General features: G+C 51.5%; 4 protein-coding genes, 2 long non-coding RNA genes and 1 other non-coding gene across 8 annotated transcripts in view; 3 read left to right on the forward strand and 4 right to left on the reverse strand.

The window, feature by feature from the left end:
* The first annotated feature begins 472 nt into the window (after window positions 1–472).
* Window positions 473–3,134, forward strand: UBXN1 (UBX domain protein 1). Of its 2 annotated transcripts, XM_032283092.1 has the most exons (10): window positions 473–568; window positions 653–740; window positions 862–915; window positions 1,003–1,109; window positions 1,194–1,263; window positions 1,529–1,720; window positions 1,814–1,865; window positions 2,012–2,128; window positions 2,637–2,829; window positions 2,997–3,134. In XM_032283092.1, exons 2-10 carry the CDS (start codon window positions 682–684, stop codon window positions 3,044–3,046), a joined length of 894 nt encoding a protein of 297 aa, XP_032138983.1. In that variant the 5' UTR covers window positions 473–568; window positions 653–681; the 3' UTR covers window positions 3,047–3,134. The 2 variants fall into 2 exon arrangements, with proteins under 2 accessions (XP_032138983.1, XP_032138982.1); XM_032283091.1 differs by having other exon boundaries at window positions 495–740.
* Window positions 3,135–3,445: 311 nt separating this feature from the next.
* Window positions 3,446–5,045, forward strand: LOC116554885. The gene is made up of 3 exons (XR_004270316.1): window positions 3,446–3,726; window positions 4,286–4,289; window positions 4,892–5,045. It is a non-coding gene; the product is annotated as an uncharacterized LOC116554885 (long non-coding RNA).
* A 2,992-nt stretch (window positions 5,046–8,037) lies between these two features.
* LOC116554888 (ubiquinol-cytochrome-c reductase complex assembly factor 3) lies at window positions 8,038–8,748 on the reverse strand. Its single transcript, XM_032283096.1, has 2 exons — window positions 8,492–8,748; window positions 8,038–8,403 (listed from the first exon to the last, which is right to left on the reverse strand). The coding sequence occupies exons 1-2, from the start codon at window positions 8,609–8,611 to the stop codon at window positions 8,242–8,244; spliced, it is 282 nt and encodes a 93-aa protein (XP_032138987.1). The 5' UTR covers window positions 8,612–8,748; the 3' UTR covers window positions 8,038–8,241.
* A 903-nt stretch (window positions 8,749–9,651) lies between these two features.
* Window positions 9,652–15,863, reverse strand: part of LOC116554889 — a 10,143-nt gene continuing 3,931 nt past the window's right edge. Inside the window, exon 2 of the long non-coding RNA XR_004270317.1 lies at window positions 9,652–10,649. This is a non-coding gene — a long non-coding RNA (uncharacterized LOC116554889). The remainder of the gene's footprint in view (window positions 10,650–15,863) is intronic.
* LBHD1 (LBH domain containing 1) lies at window positions 9,962–15,281 on the forward strand. Its single transcript, XM_032283093.1, has 6 exons — window positions 9,962–10,164; window positions 10,243–10,405; window positions 11,483–11,710; window positions 14,244–14,368; window positions 14,765–14,862; window positions 14,939–15,281. The coding sequence occupies exons 1-6, from the start codon at window positions 10,015–10,017 to the stop codon at window positions 14,967–14,969; spliced, it is 795 nt and encodes a 264-aa protein (XP_032138984.1). The 5' UTR covers window positions 9,962–10,014; the 3' UTR covers window positions 14,970–15,281.
* CSKMT (citrate synthase lysine methyltransferase) lies at window positions 12,123–13,971 on the reverse strand. The gene is made up of 3 exons (XM_032283095.1): window positions 13,884–13,971; window positions 13,270–13,570; window positions 12,123–12,798 (listed from the first exon to the last, which is right to left on the reverse strand). The coding sequence occupies exons 2-3, from the start codon at window positions 13,334–13,336 to the stop codon at window positions 12,143–12,145; spliced, it is 723 nt and encodes a 240-aa protein (XP_032138986.1). The 5' UTR covers window positions 13,337–13,570; window positions 13,884–13,971; the 3' UTR covers window positions 12,123–12,142.
* Window positions 13,646–13,794, reverse strand: LOC116555274. The gene has a single exon (XR_004270470.1). It is a non-coding gene; the product is annotated as a small nucleolar RNA SNORA57 (small nucleolar RNA).

Below are 15,863 nucleotides of genomic sequence, written 5' to 3' on the forward strand. Positions count from 1 at the left end.
CGATCTCTTGACCTCGTGATCCACCCACCTCGGCCTCCCAAAGTGGGGGGATTACAGGCTTGAGCCATCGCGCCCGACCAAGAGTGTCATCGAGTTTTAAGCAGGGAGGTGAGGACAGGATTAGGTCACTGTGCTTTGCAGAGAGATCCCTTTGAAGTCAGGCAGAGGATGGCTCAATTCCGCAGAGGATGAGTGGGCCAAAGAGCATGCACATTTCTCTTCGGCTCCTGGCAAATACTGCCAAAGAATTTCCCAAAACGTTGCGCTAAGGGCCCATATTCCAACTTCCAAGAAGGGTGAGGCTGGATGAAGTTCCGGAAACTGGCTTCATTCCGCCCACGGGTTTTAAAGCCGCACCAGCTTTCTTCACAGCAGCCAGCCAGTCGCCTAGGCTGGGCGGGGTTCCTCCCAGTTGCCGCCCACGCAAAGTCCTGGCAGCAGGGCCAGAAGTTTTCTGGTTCTCAGCGGCACCCGTCCACGTCCGTCCCCACGTGACCCAAACAGATCCGGCACTTCCGCTTCCCCTCGGCTTTCTTCTCATCAGTGTCTCCGGCTGCTCTAGAGCCGGGTGAGCGAGCGAGCGCCCGTCAGCGGGCATCGAGAGCGGGTTGCCTCGCGCTGACCCTTCTCGCCCTCCTTCTCGTCACACCAGGTCCCCGCGGAAGCGGCGGTGGCGGCGCCATGGCGGAGCTGACGGCTCTTGAGAGTCTCATCGAGATGGGCTTCCCCAGGGGACGCGCGTAAGGAAGCCCCCGAACCCCGGCGTGCGGGGGTGGGGGGCCGCGGACTTGTCCCGGCCTTGGCCCCAGCCTGACGGTCACCATGGCTCGTGGTTGCTATTCACGGTGTTTCTGCCCCCAGGGAGAAGGCTCTGGCCCTCACAGGGAACCAGGGCATCGAGGCTGCGATGGACTGGTGAGCATCCGTTCCGGGTGGCGGAGAATTGGGGCTGCCGGGAGGAGCGGCCTCAAAGCTAACCTCCCCGCCGACTTTCCCTGCCAGGCTGATGGAGCACGAAGACGACCCCGATGTGGACGAGCCTCTAGAGACTCCCCTTGGACATATCCTGGGACGGGAGCCCACCTCCTCAGAGCAAAGCGGCCTTGAAGGTCCTGACGCGGGGACACGGTGTGATTATTCAGGAGGGCCTGAGGAGAATCTGAAAGAATAATAATACCGACTGCTTGTTGTAGGACCTGGTTCTGCTGCTGGAGAAGGCAAACCCATTTTGAGTGAAGAGGAAAGACAGGAACAGACTAAGAGGTACAGTAAGAACCATCTCACATCTCTGAGGGTCGTCTTCCACCTCCCCCCAGCACACAAGTCTGGTCAGAGAACCTGGAGCTTTCCACATTTCCTTTTCCTTTTTTTTTTTTTTTTTGCAAACTGTAAGAAATGGCATTTTTTGGCATTTTCTTTTCCTTTTCTTTCATCCATCTTGGTATATTTGTCGCCTAATGTTGTTTGTTGTAAACTCGCCTTCCCACTCCGTCCATTTCTCTTGAGCTGTTTTCTCTCGGCAACATAGGATGTTGGAGCTGGTGGCCCAGAAGCAGCGGGAGCGTGAAGAGAGAGAGGAACGGGAGGCATTGGAACGGGAACGGCAGCGCAGGAGACAAGGGCAAGAGTTGTCAGCAGCACGACAGCGGCTACAGGAAGATGAGATGCGCCGGGCTGCTGAGGAGAGGCGGAGGGAAAAGGCCGAGGAGTTAGCAGCCAGGTCTGGGCAATGGGGATGAGGGATAGCAGATGAGAAAGAAATCAGGATTTGCTTTGTTGCCGTCTGACCCCGTTTCTTCTTTCTACATACCAGACAAAGAGTTAGAGAAAAGATCGAGAGGGACAAGGCAGAGAGAGCCAAGAAGGTAGGTGATTGAGAAGACGCCGCGGGTAATAAAGTAGGCAGGTTAGTACATCTTTTCCAGCCTCAGAGGGAAAGCATGGGGTTACACGATCTGTTTCAGCTGAGGGTGGGTGAGTACCTGATTGAATGTTTTACTTTGCCCTTTAGTATGGTGGCAGTGTGGGCTCTCAGCCACCTCCACCGGCACCAGAGCCAGGTCCTGTTCCCTCCTCTCCCAGCCAGGAGCCTCCCACCAAGCGGGAGTATGACCAGTGTCGCATACAGGTACCAATTCTGATTGCTATGTTGCTCCTGGGACCCCTTTGTTGGCCTGTAAGGTGACCAGCTCAGAGCTTTTTTCAGTTCATGTGCCCTTTGCCAAATGTCTCCCTTCTTTGTAAATGACTTTTGAAATTCGATCTCTACTCTTGGGAAAGATATCAAATTTCACCTGCCCCAGTCTCATTTAAATCCATACCTCCCTCTTACTCAGCAGTTACCCTTTTACTTGTTCATGTTTTCATTAGGTTTATTATGCAGCTATCTGGTGATGTGGTATTTATCCAGATTCTTTTGTATAATCTTATCCTTGTCTTTCTTAGGCTGAGGGAACTAGGAGTCTCTCATCCACACTTAATAAAGCAGAGCCTAAGAGGTTCATTTGGTGCTTTAAATAGTAGTTGTACTGGTTCAACCTAAGGAGGAGGAGGGGCCCGCTTTAGCTCTTTTCCTTACTTTGGCACTTCATTCAGTTTTGATACTCACAATACTGAGTATCTCCCTTGCCCTTTAGGTCAGGCTGCCAGATGGGACTTCACTGACCCAGACATTCCGGGCCCGGGAGCAGCTGGCAGCCGTGAGGCTCTATGTGGAGCTCCACCGTGGAGAGGAACCGGGAGGGGGCCAGGACCCTGTGCAGTTGCTCAGTGGCTTCCCCAGACGGGCCTTCTCAGAAGCTGACATGGAGCGGCCTTTGCAGGAGCTGGGTATGGCTGCAAGACCAGAAACTGGGACTTAGGGGAGTAGGGAGACATGCCTGGGAAAAGGAGGGAGGCAAAGAGAAGGGACTTTGTGCACATGGTGCAAGATCAGGAATTTTGGGAGCAAAAGGCAAGTATTCTTGTGTTTCAAGCCTGTATTCTTCCATCTTCAGGACTCGTGCCTTCTGCTGTCCTCATTGTGGCCAAGAAATGTCCCAGCTGAGGGCCTGTCTCATTGTCCCTCTGTGACCGCTTCATCTTTGGTAAAGCACTGACATCTCCTTCCTAATAAATAGACCCTGAGTTCTGTACATGCCTGACTCATTACTGAATGGCTGGGAGGGACAAAACGAAGGCAGAGGAAGAAGCTAAAAGGGAACAATGTGTAGTAGACCCTCTTCCTCATCTTTAACTTCCAACAAAGACACTTGTTTGTTTTTTGTTTTTTTGAGATGAAGTCTCGCTCTGTCACCCAGGCTGGATTGCAGTGGCGACATCTTGGCTCACTGCAACCTCTGCCTCCCGAATAGCTGGGATTACAGGTGGACGCCACCACACCCAGCTAATTTTTGTATCTTCAATAGAGACAGGGTTTCACCATGGTCAGGCTGGTCTCAAACTCCTGACCTCGTGATCCACCCACCTTGGCCTCCCAAAGTGCTGGGATTACAGGCGTGAGCCACCGCCCTGGCCAAGACACTTGTTTCTAATCTCTGGGTCTGATTAACTGCTGGGGAAGTTGAGGAGGAGAAGTGCTAAAAGGGGTGGAAAGTACATTGGATGGCACCTTTTACTCCTGTGGTAAGACAGAACATAAAGGCCCAGCTGCTGCTGCTTTTTTTTTTTTTTTTTTTTTTTTGGGACGGAGTTTCGCTCTTGTTACCCAGGCTGGAGTGCAATGGTGTGATCTCGGCTCACCGCAACCTCCACCTCCTGAGTTCAGGCAATTCTCCTGCCTCAGCCTCCTGAGTTGCTGGGATTACAGGCACACAACACCAGGCCCAGCTGATTTTTTGTAGTTTTAGTAGAGACGGGGTTTCACCATGTTGGCCAGGATGGTCTCGATCTCTTGACCTCGTGATCCACCCACCTCGGCCTCCCAAAGTGCTGGGATTACAGGCGTGAGCCACCGCGCCCGGCCTTTTTTTTTTTTTGAGACAGAGTGTCACCCCTGTTGCCCAGGTTGGAGTACAATAACACGATCTTGGCTCACTGTAACCTCTGCCTCCCAGGTTCAAGTGAGTCTCCTGCCTAGGCTTCCAAAGTAGCTGGGATTACAGGTGCCCGCCACCACGCCTGGCAAATTTTGTATTTTTAGTAGAAATGGGTTTCTCCATTTTGGTCAGGATGGTCTCAAACTCCCTACCTCAGGTGATCCGGCCTCCCAAAGTGCTGGGATTACAGGTGTGAGCCACTGTGCCCTGAATGCTTTTTTTTTCCTTTTTTTTTTTGAGGCGAACAGGGGAGTGCCTTTTCATTTAAAAAATGTTTGGAGGCCAGGCGTGGTGGCTCATGCCTGTGATCCCGGGACTTTGGGAGGCCGAGGTGGGCGGATCACAAGGTTGTGAGTTAGAGACCAGCCTGACAACATGGTAAAACCCCATCTTTACTAAAAATACAAAAATGAGCTGGGTGTGGTGGTGCATGCCTGTAATCCCAGCTACTTGAGAGACTGAAGCAGGAGAATTACTTGAACCCAGGAGGCAGAGGTTGCAGTGAGCTGAGATCATGCCACTGCACTCCAGCCTGGACAACAGAGTGAGACCCTGTCTCAAAAAAATGTTTGGAAATATGTATAACTTTGATACAGTTTCAAGGTGCTCCAGACACCCAGGGCCGCTTCATGTAAACCACTGACAATTTCTAGAGCACTTTGAAAGACAACAATATGATCATGATCAAATTTTGTAATTAAACCTAGTGAGGGCAACAGACACTTCTCAAATAAGAGATGTGTCAATTATGGGGCTCCCCTACTCTAAGGTATTCATGAGGAGACAAACAGTTTTTTTTTTCTTTTGAGACGGTGTTTCACTCTTGTTGCCTAGGCTGGAGTGCAATGTCACAGTCTCAGCTTACGGCAACCACTGCCACCCGGGGTCAAGTGATTCTCCTGTTTCTGCCTCCTGAATAGTTGCGATTACAGTCATGCACCACCATGCCCGGCTAATTTTGTATTTTTCTTTTCTTTTAGTAGAGATGGGGTTTCTCCATGTTGGTCAGGCTGGTCTTGAACTCCCGACCTCAGGTGATTCACCCGCCTTGGCCTCCCAAAGTGTTGGGATTACAAGTGTGAGTCACTGAGCCTGGCCAGATAAAGTTTCTTTATGTATCCTCCTCTCTCCTCTTCATCTTCCACCTTTTTCCAGGAAACTTTAGCAGGACCTTTTGCACCATCAAACTTTCCTTTCAACTTAAAGTCAGCAACATCCTTCTCATACTTTTCCCTCGGGTTTGCCACCTTAAGTGATGTAAGGCTGCTTTTCACTGTGATTTAAGTTATTCCACATCTCACCCAGAAAAGCCCTGCTTCTTAATAGAATAGGGATAACAGTGCCTGTTTCTTGGGATTGTCATAAAGGTTACATAATGGTGTAAGATGCTTTAGCATAGTGCCTGGTACCTAGTAAGTATTAGCTACTAAAAGGATAATTCTGTTTATTTGAGATGGAGTCTTGCTCTGCTTCCTAGGCTGTAGTGCAGTGGTATGATCTCGGCTCACTGCAACCTCTGCCTCCTGGGTTCAAGCGATTCTACTGCCTCAGCCTCCCTTGTAGCTGGGATTATGGGCATGTGCCACCACATGTGGCTAATTTTTTGTATTTTTAATTTTTTTTTAGTAGAGACGGGGTTTCTCCATGTTGGTCAGGCTGGTCTCGAACTCCCGACCTTAGGTGATCTGCCTGCCTTGGCCTCCCATAGTGCTGGGATTACAGGTGTGAGCCACCACAGCCAGCTGTTCTTTTTCCTTTTTAAAACCAAGAAGCACTGATGAGCTTCTCCATGATAGCCCCCCTGGCTGTTGATACCCCAACCTGGTATCCTGTCAAACTGCTGCTGACCCCTCTCATTGCTTGGCTAGGGAAGAGGCTATAGTTAATCTGTAAAGATCACACATAACACATGTGTTTTAATAGCTGAAAAGAGCACCAGTGCTCATCTAGGTTTTTTGTTTTTTTGTTTTTTTTTTTTGAGATGGAGTTTCGCTCGTTACCCAGGCTGGAGTGCAATGGCGCAATCTCCGCTCACCGCAACCTCCGCCTCCTGGGTTCAGGCAATTCTCCTGCCTCAGCCTCCTGAGTAGCTGGGATTACAGGCACGCACCACCATGCCCAGCTAATTTTTTGTATTTTTAGTAGAGACGGGGTTTCACCATGTTGACCAGGATGGTCTCGATCTCTTGACCTCGTGATCCACACACCTCGGCCTCCCAAAGTGCTGGGATTACAGTCATCTAGGTTTTACATCCCAGTGTTAGCATTATTTGGGGCCAGGCAGGCAGATAACCTGAAGTCAGGAGTTCGAGACCATCCTGCCCAACATGGCAAAACCCGTCTCTGCTAAAAATACAAAAAAATCTGACGGGCCGGGCGCGGTGGCTCACGCCTATAATCCCAGCACTTTGGGAGGCCGAGGTGGGTGGATCATGAGGTCAAGAGATCGAGACCATCCTGGTCAACATGGTGAAACCCCGTCTCTACTAAAAATACAAAACATTAGCTGGGCATGGTGGCACGTTCCTGTAATCCCAGCTACTCAGGAGGCTGAGGCAGGAGAATTGCCTGAACCCAGGAGGCGGAGGTTGCGGTGAGCCGAGATCGTGCCATTGCACTCCAGCCTGGGTAACAAGAGCAAAACTCCATCTCAAAAAAAAAAAAAAAAATCTGACGTAGTGGCACACCCCTGTAGTCCCAGCTCCTGGGGAGGCTGAGGCAGGAGAATCACTTGAACCCGGGAGGCTAAGGTTGCAGTGTTGAGATCATGCCATTGCACTGCAGCCTGGGCGACAAGGGTGAAACTCTGTCTCAAAAACCAACCAACCAACCAGCTTTATTTGGTGTTCTGACTTTAATAACAGCAGCCTTTTCTTTTCAGTTGCAATCTTGCTTGGGAACCACAGAATATAAAGCAGACAAAAGAGGAGCGACTTGGTTGACTAGGCTGTGGAGCTGGGACCCCACAGCTTTATTTCATCCCCTCAGTGGCATCTCCTGACCAGATTCAGAGATTGGAGACCACTTTACATTTCTAAATTGTTTACAATAATCCTTGTAGTTATGACACTTCATAGAACAGGACTGAGGTTTATTACATACTGGAGTTGAACCAAGATCTGTGACTCAAAGCACACTCCTTTTACTACTAGTAAGTAAGCCTTCTAAGCTTGTTTAGCTAGAGGTTAGATAATGGCCACAGAAAGCATTGTGGCATATGTTAAGTGCTAGATGCCCCTCCAGTCTCACTCCAAAGACAGGAGTCCTGAGTGTCCTGTATAAGCTTCCACTGCTACAAGATTTTCCAGGATAGTTCAGATTTCAAGAATGTCCCACTGTTACCCCCTGAAGTACACTCCAAACTGACACCCCATGACCTGTTTTGAAAATGTGGTCGAGACAGGTTGAAGTGGCTCCCACCTGTAATCTCACCACTTAGGAAGGCTGAGGCGGGCGGATCACCTGAAGTCTGGAGTTCGAGACCAGGCTGGCCAACGTGGTGAAACCCTGTCTCTATTAAAAACAAAAATTAGCTGGGCGTGGTAGTGTGCGCCTGTAATCTCAGCTATTCGGGAGGCTGAGACACGAGAATTGTGTGAACCTGGGAGGCGGAGGTTGCAGTGAGCTGAGATCGGGCCACTGCACACCAGCCTGGGTGACAGTGAGACTCCATCTCAAATAGAAAAGAAAATGTGGTCACTATATTGGGTCAGCCTCTCCTGGTAGGGTGGGACAGACAGCAGCTACAGCCCGAGCCCCTAGCACTGACCACGAGTGTCTCACATTAATAGGCGTCAACTGCAGGGCTCATGTGGATGGAGGAACGTGATTTATTGGTTCTTTCAGTTCACCACAACCGACTCGTGTCTCGGCCCTGTCCACCTTTGTGGACTTTTTTTTTTTTTTTTTAATTAAAGACAGGGTTTCACTATGTTGGTCAGAACTCAAAGTGGCTGGTCTTGAACTCAAAGTGCTTGGATTACAGGCGTGAGCCACCACGCCCGACCAGCCTTTGCGGACTTTAAAGCAATCAGTGCAGGGTTTGGGAGGAAGGTGCTCACCCGATGGCAGCTCACAGGACCCAAAAAAGTCCTGGGAATGGCATCTCGGTCCGGACTCCCCGCTGGGCCCACGAAGGAGAAAGGGTGCCTCAGACTCCTGCGCCCTAGCCAAGGTCCCAGCGCCCACTGGGGCAAGTCCAGTCTCACGCTGACTTCCCGCCTTTGCCGCCTTCGCCGCCAACTATCCAGTTCTTCCTCCAGGCCACGTTCTCCTGCGTGGTCGCTGCTTCCTTCAGAACGTCCATCACTAGCTGCGTGGTCCTGGCCATCTCGTCCCTGCTCAGCGGGTCCTGCAGTGGCATCTCCTGAGGGCAGGAAGGGAGGTTCACAAGGAGCTCCAGTCCGGGGCTCTCCACCCGCCCACCCAACTTCGGGACTACCCGTTGCCTCTACCTTCAGCATCTCCTGCTTCCGCTGCCCTCTCGGGGTCACGATAACAAGGAGCGCGTAGCCCACGCCAGCTCCTGCGCCCAGCACTGCGACCGTGATCAGCATTTTCCTCAAGGACTGCATGGCCGCCTGCACAGCCAGCGGGGCGCACTCCGGAGTCCCCCGCAGCCGCGAGCTGTCGCTGCGCCGTGTCTGTCCGTCTGCGCCGGATAGAGCGCCCGATAGCGGAAACCATAGAGAAGCGGCGGGCTAGAGAGGACCTGTTCAGCGGCGGGCTAGAGAGGACCTGTTCAGCGGCGGGCTAGAGAGGACCTGCTCAAGGAAACGTTTAGAATCCAGAGCGCCTGGGTGTCAGGTTTAGCTGAGGGCGTTGAGGATATGAAGAGGTGCTGACACCAAGGGCTGAGCGCGGGGACCTTGTGTCCTCAATTTCAGAGTAGGATTGCTAGGGGGAGAGTGCGTGTCTTCATGGTTGCCGTGGGTTTTATGATTGCCCACTTTTGTGTCTTCCGAAGTTTCCCGATCAGTAGAGGGCCGAGCTGTGCTCTGGTTTTCTGCAGTCACCCGCGCATTTTCAACACAGTGCGTGGAGGTTATCCACACACATACACACGTCAATCTATTATCTCCTTTCCATCCCCTCAACTCTGGAATAAACACTCAAAGTCAAGTGTACTGGTTGGAGAAACGATATCATTAAAATTTATTTTACAAACAACCTGTTCCTTTTCTCGTCATGATACACACCTGGTATTGTTTGGGTTTTTTTTTTGGGAGGGGGAGGTCGTGGTTTTGTTTGTTTTTTGAGACACGGTCTCACTCTGTTGCCCAGGGTTGGAGTGCAGTGGCACGATCACGGCTCACTGAAGCCTCGGCCTCCTGGGCCCAAGCGATCCTTCTGCCTCAGCCTCCCGAATAGCTGGGATTACAGGCACGCGCTACCACGCCCAGCTGTTTTGTTTTTAGCCACGAAAAGCTGGATTCGTGTGACGTACTGAATTCTGCTTTACAGAAGAAAACACCTCTTAGCTGTGATCCTAGGGAAGTTCTTGTGCCCCGGTTTCTGCATCAGAAATGAAGCTTATTAACAGTACCTGTCTCATAGTTTTAGGATAATTAAATGAGTTACATGTAAAGCAAACAAAACAGCTCCTGACAAAGAGTAAACACCATGAAAATATTCATTAAATAACATATAAACATGCCAGCTTGGGAAAATCAGTAAGCAAAGGAGTCAGGAAATTCCAAGTTGTTATCAAAACTCTCGGCTCATAGGGCTTTAATCCAGGTGCCCTTGTCTCCTACCCTTGCTGCCATCCCAGTGTCTCCATGGAGTAAGTAGAAATAAAGATCCTATCTCACTTCTTAGGCATTTTCCCCTCCCCAGGAAGCCCATAATCGCCTAGCACGTCAGTGCTTAAGGAGCCAGGCTCCAAAGAAGATTAGAGGAACAGTTTGTGGGGTGCACTGGGCAAGGAGTACTCTCCTCTGAGTTCAATCATCTTGCACTCCTAAGAATCACCACCATGGCCCTTGTGCCAGGGAGCAGCGAGGAGGATGGGCTTTGGAATAGAAATAGCCTAGGCTCCCCCCAGCATCCAGAAAGTCCCAGGCTGCCCAACCGTCTCGGGGACAGAGGAGAGATTGGCAAGGCTGAAGGTCACCAGGATATTCAGGTTAGTACTTCCCCACCTTGTGTCTGACAGCTGGCTTACCCTCCAATTTGGGCCAACCTCCCTGCTGTCCCTATTCAGGTTTTCTCTCAAAAGTCCCATCTGCCATCTATTGTGGTGGGAGCCTCTGAGGTGAATGAAGAGAGTGGGGATCTCCACTGGCCCCATGAGGAGCTGCTGCTGCTCACTGATGGTGAGGAAGAGGAGGCGGAGGCCTTTTTCCAAGACCAAATTGAAGAGCCAGGTGAGTGAGGTAGCTCATTCAGGAGGCCACTGCATTCTGAATGTTCTGGGCAGAGCCAAGACGGATGTCAGTTATGACCCCTGCATTCAGCAGTGCCAGGAACATAGCAGGTGCTCAATAAATGTGAAGATCTGGGAGAGAAAGTCAAGGCAGTTGGCAAAGTTGGTGAACTTTAGAGACCTGCAGAAAAAGATAGTTACCTTAAGTCCAACTACCTAAAAATAGTTTACATTTTCGATGCCTTCTCGTCTAGACTTTTTTTCATGTCTGTGTACTGTCATAGAAGCTACATTTTGGCTGGGCAGGGTGGATTATAAATCCCAGCACTTTGGAAGGCTGAGGCGGGTGGATCATGAGGTCACGAGATCAAGACCAACCTGGTCAACAAGGTGAAACCCTGTATCTACTAAAAATACAAAAATTACCTGGGCATGATGGCGCATGCCTGTAGTCCCAGCTACTCAGGAGGCTGAGGCAGAATTGCTGGAACCCAGGAGGCGGAGGTAGTGGTGAGCCGAGACTGCACCATTGCACTCCAGCCTGGATGACAAGAGCGAAACTCCGTCTCAAAAAAAAAAAAAAAAGCTACATTTCTTTGAGCATTTACTTTGTGCTAGGTACTATGCTAAACACTTACTTGTTCTGATTTTCAGAACAACCCAATGAAGGTATTTCCCCTTTATAAATGAGAAAATTGAGGCTGCCAAGTTAGGCTGTTAAGTCATATAATTGCTGTATTTTTTCATGAGCAAAAACTGCCACAGAAAGTAATTTTTGGCTGGAGTACAGCAGCATATCACGCCCCACTGCAGCTTCAATCTCCCAGTGCTCAGGCTGTCATCCCAGTTTAGCCTCCTGAGTAGTTGGGACTACTGTGCCACTATGCCTGGCTGTTTTGTAGAGTTAGGGCTGGGTCACTTTACTGCCAGGGCTGAAACTCCTGGACTCAAGCAATCTGCCAAGGCTGGCTTCCCAAAGTGCTGTGATTACAGTCATGAGCCACCATGCCTGGCCTCGTTTTGTAATTTCATATCAGTAATATTTTTCACTGTAACTCCCCTCTCTTCTCCATTCCAGGCTGGGCTTGGAGCCCACAGGATGCTAGATCTCCTTTAAGAACATTTAACGCTGGACTCAGCTGGGGGCAGGACCAGGATGAGGAAGATGCTTGTTGGATTCCTGAGGACACGGGGTGTCAGGGAGCCACCAACCACTGTCCTTTCTGGGACTCAGCAACAGGGTCCGGTGTTTGCAGAAGCAGCTTTGTGGAATATTCCCATCTCCTGCCTCCCAGTAGCTTTGAGGGTAAGTATTGCTCCCTCCCCTTCAAACATCTCATCCAGGTTTATGAAGCTCCTTATACCCATCCTCTGACAATCTCCTTTTACAGGTGAGAAAAATTTACAAGCCAGTCGGTGGGGCAGAGGGTTGGATTCAGTTTCTGTTCGCTGCTTTTAGGAGCTCCAGTTAGTTGGAAGTGGGGAATGACCCACTTGAAACTTCTCTTTTCAGCACTCACCTCGTGCTAAATATTTCAACTCCAGGTTATTCCCACTCTGCAGATGAGTAAACTGGAGCACAGAAACATTCAGTAGTAGTGCACCCAGCTAGTAAACGTGGAAGCCAGGACTCAAATTCTCACTTTGCAGCCAGCCAGATACCTTGGAAAGACATAGCTCACTCTTCAGCCCTCTCCTTGCCCACAGAAATATTAGGGTCAGGACTACTAACATGTCTTTAATGAGAGCCTTGAATCAAGTAAGCAAAGTAGGTGATGCCCCTGAATGGGCCTAGCTCCTGCACAGTCACAGTCCAGCCACAGGACCCTTGTTCCAGGCAGGGCAGTCGCACATCAGGGTCCTCATCTGAGAACTGAATCAGGGTCCCCTGAGGGCTTAGAACCCTCAAGCATTCTGACAGCATCTGGTAAGCCCTAGGCAGACCCCCTCGGGCAACAGCATCCCAGGTGCCCTTGTCCAGCAGTAGTTGGAAAGAACCTGAAGAAGCCACAGCCTCCAGGTTCTGGGCATCAGCCTGCATGAAGCGGAGGCAGGAAGCAGGGTGCCCAGGGCGTAGAGGCGTTTGGCCTTGGCCACCCTCCAGGAGGCTGTTCATGTGGGCCACAGCCACAAAAGAAAAGTCCACCCCAAGCACATCCACTGGGTGTGGGGATTTGGTGTAGAGGCCAGTACATAGGCTGGAGGTCCCACAGCCCACATCCAGGACCCGCAGAGGACAGGCAGCACGTGCCTCCTGCAGCAATGGCAGTAGGAGCCCCTGGACTTCTTCGTATCCAAAGAACCAGTCGAAGGTGGGGACACTGCCCAAACAGGACTGGGAGTGGAGCCGATCCCAGAGACAGCGGTCCGCCAGGGAGCTACCAGCCAGTGAGCCTGTGGACACGGTTGGAGGGTACATGTCACTCCATCTTGCCACTGCAAAAACGATGCATATACACACTGGGACACTGAGGTCTTTTTTTGGGGGGGGGCAGGGGCAATTCTTACTCTGTGACCCAGGCTGGAGTGAAGTGACTCAATCATGGCTAACTGCAGCCTCGACTTCCCAGGCTCGGGTGATCCTCCCACCCGGGCCTCCTGAGTAGCTAGGACTACAGGCGCCACCATGCCCTGTTAATTTTTGTATTTATTTGTAGACAGTGTTTCACCATGTGGCCCTAGGCTGGTCTTTTACTCCTGGACTCAAGCGACCTGCGCGCCTGGGCCTCGAAAAATGTTAGGATTACAAGCATGAGCCACCGCACCCGGCCCACGACGGGGTCTGAGAGCCACAATTTCAGGGACTAGGCTCTCGGGTCACGATGAACCCACATTGCCCTCCCCACTCTGCCCCCACCTCCCTACCCGCAAAAGGGAGGCACACCCCTGCCACCAGGCTCGGCAGGTGGAGCATTCGACGCAGCGCGGCCATCTGTAAGTCCGGGTAAGGTCGACCAGAGGACCTGTGTGAAGTGTCCACCCTACTCTAGCCGGAGGCCTGAGATCCAGGGAAAGATCTGCAAATTCCGCGTAGCAGAAGAACTCGTACAGCTTCCCCGAACTCTGCAGTCTCCGAAAAAGGAACGCGGACACAGACCGACTAGGGTAGGAACGACCTTTATTGGCTGCAGCGGGATGTGGAAGAGGGGATACAGCGTCCGCAGACCTGAAATCAAATGAGACAGTGTGAGCACCCCCGTGAAGGAAACAGCTAGATCTCGGTTGCCCTGCTCCGAGATGCCGGTGTCTCGGCGCTTGAGGATAGAACCAGCGGATGGGAAGCCACCGGCACCGAAGACATGACGCCGAGGGGACCAGAGCCCTTTCCCTCTTCCTCCGTACATTACGGGGAGCGAGACCACAAACCCGGTCCCCGCCAAGAAAAGGAGGGTCCTGAGGCCCAGTCCAGAGCCCTCCGCCCGGCACCTCTACTCCACCCGGACGCTCAATTCGGATACTACAGTAAAACCCACACTTACCAACTCTCCGCCCTCCAAAAGGCCTCCCAGTCCACGGAGCGCCTTTATATAGCCCAAGGACCCGCCCCCGAGGTGCGATTGGCCCGCGGAAGGCCGGGGCGGAGCCCCGCGGATCCGGTGCGGAGCGGAAGTACGGACCGTGAGCTGCCGTAGCGGCGCGACTATGGGAGCTCCCGGGGGAAAGATCAACCGTCCCCGAACGGTGACTGTGTGGGGGCCGTGGCTTTGTTTCCTCAAGCGTCCCCGAGCCCTTTTGTCTCGCCCGAGATGGGATCAATAGGGGGGCACTGGTTGCCGGGTGGAGCAGCCCGGGGTCGCGGCGCGCTGCCTCCATCTGATTCGCATATTTCTCCCGGGTAGGAGCTGAAGAAGAAGCTGTTCAAACGCCGGCGGGTGTTAAATCGGGAGCGGCGTCTGAGACACCGGGTGATCGGGGCTGTGATAGACCAAGGGCTGATCACGAGGCACCACCTCAAGAAGCGGGCGTGAGTACCAGACCCTCGTCCTGTTGGTAGTCCCCACCGAGTCTTCTCTCTGCCCTGCAGAGCTCCGAAGCAGCTTCACCTCTCAGATCACCTCCTTGGGTTTCACCATGTTGGCAAGGCTGATCTTGAACTCCTGACCCCAGGTCATCCTCCCACCTCAGCCTCCCAAAGTGTTGGGATTACAGGCGTGAGCCGCCGCGCCGGGTCTATGTCCCTTCATTGGCTTCTTCAGTGTAAATATTTAGGGTTTCTACTACATACAAAACTTTAACAATTAATGTTAAGTACTTTCTTTAATACTTTTTCTATATTTAATACTTTATCTAGAGCCAGAACCATTTGTGTGACCTCAGTTGGTTCGGGTCCTAGATATCTTTACTTTCACCTATCCATCAGGTCCAGTGCACGTGCCAACATTACTCTGTCCGGGAAGAAGCGCAGAAAACTCCTGCAGCAGATCCGGCTTGCCCAGAAAGACAAGGCAGCCATGGAAGGTGAGTCTCGGATAGAGGTGGGTGAGGGAAAGCCTGGATTTATTTGGATTAATACTTCCTTCTTCCCGTTACTTAGTGGAAGCCCCAACAAAGCCAGCCAGGACTAGTGAACCACAGCTCAAAAGGCAAAAGAAGACGAAAGCCCCTCAGGACGTAGAAATGAAGGACCTTGAAGATAAGAGCTAAACCTCTTCCACTAGAAGATTCTCAGCTGGAACCAGCCTTCAGACTCAGTGGATGTTTCAGAGCACTTTGATAAAAGCAGTGCTCCTTTTCACTCTCCAGATTTCCTCCTCCCTAATGGCCTACTGACCTTCCCTAGAGGGATGTCTTTGGGAGGGAAGAAAGTTGAGAAGAAAGATTGGAGAAGGGCCTCTGCAGCAGTCAACTCCATTTGTAATAAAGCCCTAGCACTCTGAGATGTGTGTGATTAAATGTAGAAATGGGGATTGGCGATGAAAAGATTGGTGAATATGAAAACATACTCAACAATGAGACAGGAAACAGGACCCACAGAGCTTGCTTGAGCAAATGCAGCAAAATGCGACTCTGCCCTAAAGAGTGGTGGTGCTTGGCCGGGTGTGGTGGTTCACACCTGTAATTCCAGCACTTTGGGAGGCCGAGGTGTAATTATAGCACTCACTGTAATCCCAGTGAGGTGGGTGGATCACTTGAGGTCAGGAGTTTGAGACCAGCCTGGCCAACATGGTGAAACCGTCTCTATTAATAATATAAAAATTAGGCCGGGGAAGATGGCTTATGCCTGTAATCCCAGCACTTTGGGAGGCCGAGGCGGGTGGATCACGAGATCAAGAGATCGAGACCATCCTGGTCAACATGGTGAAACCCTGTCTCTACTAAAAATACAAAAAATTAGCTGGGCATGGTGGCACATGCATGTAATCCCAGCTACTCAGGAGTCTGAGGCAGGAGAATTGCCTGAACCCAGGAGGTGGAGGTTGCGGTGAGCCGAGATCGCGCCATTGCACTCCAGCCTGGGT

Source organism: Sapajus apella, unplaced genomic scaffold (genome assembly GCF_009761245.1).
Source record: "Sapajus apella isolate SASKATOON/1434 unplaced genomic scaffold, GSC_monkey_1.0 scaffold14, whole genome shotgun sequence".
Taxonomy (NCBI): Eukaryota; Metazoa; Chordata; class Mammalia; order Primates; family Cebidae; genus Sapajus; species Sapajus apella.